Genomic DNA, 8,683 nt, shown 5'->3' on the forward strand with positions numbered 1-8,683 from the left:
ATATTAGCTGAAATCAGTTTCTTGATATATATCAACAAGTATCATCAAAAGGTGTGTACGAAGCCTCAACTCTACATTACAAGCCATGCAGTGTAAATCAGAAACAAAGTGTAATGTCGTTGGAATGCTCTTCTAAAAATATTGGTAAACAACTCTTGTGCTACTTTTCTAATTATCTTACAACATGACTGTTGTTGTTTATTGAATATGTCTATGTAAAATAAGTGAAAATTGTAAGTGTTTGTAGCATAAATTAACCAAATCTCATCATGTACAGCATGTCACACGCCCGACAAGTTAGATCGAACATGTGTTAGTACAATTCCTCTGACTTCATCCAGTCTTGGTAAGGTTATAAATCTTATTTTTTTAAGGTATGCTATCCGATTTGACCTTGTCCCTTTGTTTGAATTTTCGGACAATCCGGAAAGGCTAATTATGGTGTTTATGACTCTAGAAAGAGGAAACGAAGTTTCAAAACCATGGATATAAGTAAATTTGATTTATCTATTGTAGCTGATGTAAGGAGGACATCTTCAATGGTCACTCCCCTTGAACCATCAAATCATAAAATTGATAGCAGCCCATTAACGGATATTACAAACTGTATGTTGTATACACTTTTGTTATTACTGTTAATCATTCATTGAATGTTAATGTAAGTTTTATAACATTTTTAAATTTTGTCTTGCAAGTGGATCGTGTTATAGTAAGGTCCCGTCGAAGTGATATTCCAACTCCTCAGAATATTGACATTAGAACTTCTCAACAATTGCCAAAATGTTCCGTAGTATCGTTTAGTGGTATGTGTTTTACTTTTAATGCAAAACTAAATATAGGTTTCTGATTCACTATATTTGTCAAATCTATTGCTTATCTTCCTATCTGTTGGAACCGATGTTAATTGTCATTTCCAAAATGAAACGGCAGGAAAAGAAAATTCCTACCCGGGTGAAAGGTCTAACTTTGATGATTCCAATTCGGAGGATTGTTTACCATCTTCAATCGTAAAAAAGATTTACGGAATTGCAAGAGGTACATACCCTCCTTAAACTTATCAAAGTATGTTTCCAAATAACAGTTTGATCTCCTAATATTTCACTTATATAATCATTTTTTTACCTGCCTATATAATTTTGTAGAATACGTTGATCATGGAGATGCTATTTTTGTATGTTCTTACTGTCATGCAATGCTTTGGAAAGATGAAATGCTTAGGGGTAATTTGGATTCTAAGAATTCGTCTTTCTCTTTGTTGTTCGAACGGAGACGTTGAATTGCCTTCCTCACCTGCTCCTCCTCCACTGCTCGAAAGATTTTACAAAAGAGTTACTCCTGAAAGCCGCAACTTCATGAATAATATTCGAGCATATAACATGATGTTCTCCTTCACATCCCTTGGTGGCAAGGTTTCTAAAACTTTTCAAAAAACCAAAGGTTCTTATGTTTTTGGACTGCAAGGACAAAATTACCATCGCATTGGTAGCCTGCTACCGAATGATGGTGAAGAGCCCAAATATTCACAGCTTTATATTTATGATTCCCGAAACGAGGATTTTAACCGTCAAAAGGTTGTAAGGTAAATTAAGCATTCACTAAATTCTGATTTATGTCAAGTGTTTTATATATATATCTGATCTATATAATAAAGTCATTTTTACACAGTGTCGAGCAAGGTTCGAAGACAGACACTAAAACAACAACTTGATCTTGCCATCATATCGAGTTTTAAAAAAATGTTGGATTCATGAAATCCACTTGTGAAGTCATTTAGAATGGTACGAGATTGTTTTAAAGAAAATGATTGGCAAAATAAGACTCAAGCTCATTGGAGTAAGGGATAAGGATGGTAGAATTTTTAACTTGCCTACTGCTGAAGAAATTGTTGCCTTAATAATTGGTGATTTTGATGGAGCATTTGATAAAAGGGATATCATAGTTCAAACACAATCAGGCGATCTTCAGAGAATTAGTGAGCTTCATCCCTCTTATCTTGCATTGCAATATCCACTTATCTTCCCATATGGAGAAGATGGATTTAGACTTGGTATTAAACATCGAGGTGTTTCAGTTGATTGTGATATACTTAGAACCAACAACACAATGAGAGAGTACTTTAGTTACATAATACAAGACAGAGCCAACCAATTTTCGTTGTTACTCAATGCCCAAAAGCTATTCCAACAGTTTTTAGTTGATTCCTATACAATGATAGAATCTGCACGGTTAGCTTACATAAAGACACAACAACCCAAACTTAGAAGTCAAACGTTTAAGAATTTAAATCAAAGTGTTCAAAGTGGCCAAAGCGATGCGTCAAATTGTGGAAAACGAATTTTGTTGCCATCTTCATTTACCGGTGGAGCGAGATATATGATGCAAAAGTATCTAGATGTTATGGCAATCTGCAAAGCTGTAGGATATCCAGATCCCTTCATAACAGTCACTTGTAATCCCAATTGGCCTGAGATTTATAGATGTTTAAAAGACAAACGGTTGAACCCTCAAGATAGACCGGATATTATCGCACGGTTATTCAAAATTAAAATCAATCATCTAATTCAAGATTTCAAGAAACATAAATTCTTTGGTGGGATACAAGCAAGTAAGTCATTGTAAACTGTTTTAATTAATTTCTCAAATAATACTTTTACTAACACTTTTTTGGATGTAATATTTCAGTTATTTATACAATCGAATTTCAGAAACGTGGTCTACCTCATGCTCATATATGTTTGTTCTTAAGTGCCGAGAACAGGTTTCCAACGGCTAAAGAAATCGATTTGGTTATTAGTGTTGAAATACCTGACAAAGAGATGGATGCCGAACTGTATGAACTTGTCAAACAATTTATGATCCATGGTCCTTGTGGTACAGACAATCCTCATTGTCCATGCATGGTTAATTTAAAATGTTCGAAGAAGTTTCCAAAAAAATATGTAGATGAGACTTGTGTTGATTCTGAAGGATATCCTGTCTACCAACGTCGTCAATCATGCAACACAGTAGAAAAAAATGGCGTGTTGCTTGACAATAGGTTTGTAGTTCCGTACAATGCTATACTACTCAAAAAGTATCAGTGCCACATAAATGTTGAGTGGTGTAACCAAACAGGATCCATCAAATATCTCTTCAAATACATTAATAAGGGTCCGGATAGAGTGACAGCTTATGTTTACGAAAGTACCACGACTGCTAATGTGAACCCTCAAAACGAGGAAATGACAAATAATGAAAATCTCTCAAACGAAAGAGAAGTAGATGACGTTAAAGCATATCTTGATTGTAGATATATTTCAACGTGTGAAGCTGCTTGGAGAATCTTTAAGTTTAACATACACTATCGGTTTCCACCTGTTGAAATATTACCTATTCACTGTGAAGATGGTCAGGCTATTGTTTATGACGATAATTCAAACTTGTGTGACGTGGTCAGTAACCCAACTGTGAAAATGTCTATGTTCACAGAATGGATGAAATGTAATCAAACGGATGCATTTGCTAGAACTTTGAAGTATATAAAGTTCCCTAGATACTTTGTATGGATACGCAAAACACGAAAGTGGGTACGCAAAACACCAACTGAAAGTTTACTAAACATCATAATCTTAAAAAATCTTTATACAACAACTGATAAACAATCATTTTTAACATAGCCCTAAATATATAAACCTCAATCGAACATCCATACAAAAGTATAAACTTCAATCGAACATCAATACGAACATTCATATGATGGAATCTGAAGTATAACAAATCAAATAAACAAACATGATCACAAATTACAGTTCATATAAAAGAACAAACCTAAGATCAAAAATCATACATGCAAGCGTGGTATAAAAATTACATGAAGCAAAGATTTCAGAAAAACAAAATCGAATCAATACGTTTTAGATTACCTTTTGCTGATAAGGAAAAATCTTTAACACTCCCTGTCGTTTCTTTGCCGCCCTTGGAAGAACGGAGATGGAAATGGAGCGATAGATGAATGATTAGAATTTGGGGCCGGATTTGATACAAGGGTTTTAATGGGCCTACAAAATCTAATCCATTATTAAGGTTAATTGGATCAAATATAAGGGGATTTATTGAACTGTTCAATAACATTTGGTTATTTGAATTAGGTCATTTTTTAATTATTAGACAATATAAAATAGGTCATGCTTTCATTTTAGACAAGAAATTATCAGTTAGTTAGCTAATTTCTATATCAAACATGAACTAAATACAAACAATTTAAATGATGTATTATAATCTATTTCGATGGTTATTAAAGCTACCCGTGTGGTCACACATACTGTCTTTAACATTACTTTATAAAGATATAGAACTAAAGACCAAAATTTAAATGATATGTTATAATCTGTTTTTTAGTATTTGATTTCGATCATTATTAAACCTACCCGTGTGGTTACACGGGTCCTACAACTAGTAATAATAAAAGGATTTTCTTTGACTTTTCACTAAATACGAGTTTGCAGTCCTTATAACGTATAATACCAAAAAAAGTCATTAAACTTATTCAATTAACTTCTCATTGATGAACTTTTTCATCGAGATCCAATCTAAATCACGATGTCATTTTCTTGTTTTTTTTTGAACGGCGTACGGTTTGGATATTGCTAACCGATTTAGTAGTTAGTATGTTAGTATCGCCAAGTTAGTATTAAATCCCTTTGCCTGGACTTGAACCCAGGATCTCCAAAATAAGCAAAGCTTCCCACCTCCCCCTAAACCACTAGGCCAAGAGATCATTGGTTCATTTTCTTGTTCTTAAATGGGTCTCTTTAATCTTTCTAGCTTTATGCTCTACTCTGGGTAAATAGAGAAAGTTAAGGATATACTTCTCAAATTCAAATCGAACAAGATACCCCTTGTAGTATTCATCACCCATTCATCTGTTGAACCATCCCTACCTTGGCCTTGTCTACGTCTCTGTCTTCGCTTGCTTGCTCGCCTCGGTATCCTCCAGGAAAAATATACACTCTCCTTTGTTCGAGCTTTGCTGGTATATTTATAATGTTGACTACTTTGGTACATAAAGAGGTATTAATCGAATCAAAATATACCTTTTTATGTGACATGTTTTGACACGACATGTTGCCCGATCCGACCCAACCATACCAATATGTATTATTAAATACCAAACATCTTATTATATGAAAAAGGAACAAAATTAATTTAAAATTAAAATGTTAAATTCAACCAATTAATAAATGTTAAATATTATGTTATAAATAAAAACTATATTTGTGAAATTTATATCTATTAAATAAGGTATTAATATTACAAGTGGGATAAAATGGTAAATAACAAGTTGTTTATGCATTAAAACTTGTACCAAATGCATTATAAAACTTCATAAGTGCCTTAAAATTGAAGTTATATTACATGGTTGCCACAAGAGTTCCTTTATATAGTAGTAATAGTGGGAGAACCCGTGCTTCACAATGGGGGACATACCGATTTTCAAAAAATTTAAAATAAAAACATAGATAAAAAAAACACTTCTTAATGAAAGGTCTACATGCTATATATGAGTCTAATTAATAAGGTTTAGAATAAGAGTTAAATGGAAAGAAATCATTTTCATGGCATTAATAAATTCTACCTTACAGGTTAAACTTGTGTTAGGCGTTTTAAAATTTTTGTGAAGTTACAATGAACAATAAAGAGATCATTTATATAGTAACTAGCGTGAGAACCTGTGCTTCACGACGGAATTTAACAATTTTCAACAAAATTAAAAATAAAAACATTGATAGAAAAAACATTTCTCAACGAAAACCTAACACGCACGTTGTGTAATGTTTTTTTATTTGTTAAAAGCACTTCAACAAAAACTTTATATAAGAAAAAGCAAAACATAACATGCGCTTGGCATGGCTTCTTATTTTGTTAAAATCAAATTTACCCCAACCTAGAGCACCACAACCCTGACCCCGTGGTGAATTTTTCACTTAGACCCTTATATTAATGGTTAAAATATAATTAGACCACCTTCATTTGATTGCTTTTCACCCAGTTCTTTTTATTAATAGGTGATATATTAATCAAACCCTATTGTTTGATTTAAAATTGTTGGTGCATCCGTCTGCCGTCTACGTCTTGTATCGAGTCTTGTATTGTATCAGATAAATCAGGGCACGAAAATCGAAATAGTGGGGTATTAGAGTGATTCCGCTTGAAATGTCACCTAGACAATTTCAAGCGAAATCACATAATTCTAATTCCGCTCGAGGTGTAATGTCATGATTCCGCTTGAAGTATTATGTTGTAATTCCGCTTGAACTGAACATGTATATGTTCAAGCGGAATCAAGGGTCTATAAATACCCCATCCCAAGCGAACTCATAGATAAGTTCATTCCGGTTTGCAACGAAGTGCTGCCGAAGTGTCGAGTCACTGTAAGCGTCATTATTATCAATCAAACGACAGTTTAAAGTGTAATTCTTGTTGAATTGAACTCAGTTTCTTAGTTTCCGCCTCTGAAACTGAGATAAACTCTTCTGATCGACTCGTGCGGGTCTGAAAACGATCTTACAAGTGGTATCAGAGCTCAGGAAGAAGAGTTCTATATAATTCAGTTGAAATTTCTGTTTCTACACCATTCTTTTTCAAAATTCAAAACTTTTCAGGGTTAAAATCAGCTAAATTTACATATGTTGTGCGCAAACATGTTTTAAAGAATCCTTGAAAGTTTCAAGCTTAAAATCAATATAAAACTGAACAAATTGGTAATTCCGCTTGAAAAACAGCGATTGTATGATGACGTCAGCAGCATTTCGAGTTGATTTCGCTTGAAATTGTGTTATTCCGCTTGAATTTTGGATCGTATTCCGCTTGAACGTAAGATCCCGCTTGAAAGATTCTTGTGATTTCACTCGAATCGTGTTATTTCGCTTGAAAAGTATTGGGTTAATTCCGCTTCAAAGTATTTGGTTATCTCGCTTGAAATTTCAGTTTGATTCTGCTCCAAACCAAGGTTCCGCTTAAACTTTGTTGACTGATTCCGCTTGAATCAGTGATATCGCTTGAAAAGGAATTTTATTTAAGTTTAGTATTTCTCTTGAACAGGCTGTTGTGATAAATTTTTTGAAACCCGAATCATGGACGAGGAATTTTATAATGCATTCGCTACCCCGGTTACCTCGATCAGTATTGCTCAGAACACGATGTTGGAAAACGAAACGGGAACGATGCAAAAACCGCCCAAACTTATGAACATTGAGGAATATAAAGGTTGGGAAGGTCGCTTTGAAAACTGGGTTCAAGCAAACTATCTAGATGCATGGGAATGTGTTGAGACGAAATATATTCGACCGACAAATGACGATGAGGAGGAGATTCCAATCAAAGACATGAGTGCGGATGATAAACGAAAATACAAGAATGAGAAGATGATGCTAAGCCTGCTACAACAAGCTGTAAAAGAGGATATCATGGTTTTACTGCAGCACAATGGAAGTTCTTATTCAATTTGGAAAGCTCTAAGATCAAAGTTTGTTGGTAGTCAGGAAATGATCAAGAACAAGAAATCACTTCTCAAGAAAGAATTTGATTTGTTTCGTGGTTTAAAGAATGAGAGCACAAAACAGATTATCGAGAGATACTGCAATTTGTTGGTAAACATGAAAAGAGTGAGCATCAACAAAGACAACGAAGAGTTAATCGAGAAACTGGCTGATGCTTTACCACACGAAACATGGGGAACTTACTTGATGATGCTAAGGAACAAAAAGGGTTTCAGCAGTCTGACACTTAGCAAATTTATTGAGAAGATTGAAGCTCGGGAGATGGAGCAGATTAAAATTTCCAGAATGAAAGTATTTGATGGTGAACAAGATATAGGGCTGTACTACAAAGGAGGGTTGAATGAGAAAACAACCAATTTGTCACCGAAAGTTGAAACCGCATACAATGCAAAGAACTCATCTGGAAGTTCTTCAAAAGGATCAAACAGCAACACAAGTTTCTCATCATTTCCATCATTTGATCCAAATGTTTCAACATCTAGAAATGGCAAAAAGCTTCAATGTAACATTGTGCTAAACATTGAAAATGATCAGGAATACTCAGAAGAGTTAGCTAAAAGTCATATGTCTTTATTAGGAACTGTTTTGGAATCTTATGGTAGTTTTGTTGCAGGTCGAATCGGGTATCCAATGCTGACTAAAGAAGATTACGACCAAATAGATGCTGAAGAGATGGAGCTGATGGACATAAAGTGGTGTTTGGCTAGCGTGTTGAGGAGAGCTGGGAAATTCAAACAAATCATAGGAAGAGATGATCTTCGTGAGGCGAATGTTTCTACTTTGGGTTTTGACAAATCTAAAGTCACTTGTTTTCGTTGCAGGGAAAAAGGACACTTCAAGAGAGAGTGCACAAACCGCGAAGCAAGTGGGGCTCAAGATCCTTTCAACAACAACAATGATTATTACAGAAAGGCCATTTACCATCAAGTTGCTCAACAACCAACTCAGCATCAGGCACAAACTGCTCATGGAAGGAATGTGATTGAAGATTCATCAAAAAGAGCTTGTGTGGTTAATCAAGAAGAAAAGAAGCCATCAACTGGGTTCAACTGGGATAAATATATTCCAACTGATGGAAAGGCATGTGTGATTGATCAAGATGATGAAAAGTTACCTGAAGGTTTTAGCTGGGAGAATTTCACTTG

General features: G+C 34.5%; 1 protein-coding gene across 1 annotated transcript; it reads left to right on the forward strand.

The window, feature by feature from the left end:
- Positions 1-1,800: 1,800 nt before the first annotated feature.
- On the forward strand, positions 1,801-8,095 carry LOC110870109. The gene is made up of 4 exons (XM_035976023.1): positions 1,801-2,605; positions 2,683-3,431; positions 7,584-7,974; positions 8,073-8,095. Exons 1-4 carry the CDS (start codon positions 1,801-1,803, stop codon positions 8,093-8,095), a joined length of 1,968 nt encoding a protein of 655 aa, XP_035831916.1.
- Positions 8,096-8,683: the final 588 nt, after the last annotated feature.

The sequence above is a fragment of the Helianthus annuus genome, chromosome 8 (genome assembly GCF_002127325.2).
Source record: "Helianthus annuus cultivar XRQ/B chromosome 8, HanXRQr2.0-SUNRISE, whole genome shotgun sequence".
In the NCBI taxonomy this organism is placed as follows: domain Eukaryota; kingdom Viridiplantae; phylum Streptophyta; class Magnoliopsida; order Asterales; family Asteraceae; genus Helianthus; species Helianthus annuus.

What these genes read in the sequence shown, in the direction of transcription:
- LOC110870109 (XM_035976023.1), top strand. Translation starts at nt 1,801, where the DNA reads ATGATTGGCAAAATAAGACTCAAGCTCATTGGAGTAAGGGATAAGGAT. An exon ending in CTTTGGTGGGATACAAGCAA is followed by an intron (nt 2,606 to 2,682) that starts GTAAGTCATTGT and finishes GTAATATTTCAG; the next exon opens with TTATTTATACAATCGAATTT. An exon ending in ATTCAAACTTGTGTGACGTG is followed by an intron (nt 3,432 to 7,583) that starts GTCAGTAACCCA and finishes CGTGGTTTAAAG; the next exon opens with AATGAGAGCACAAAACAGAT.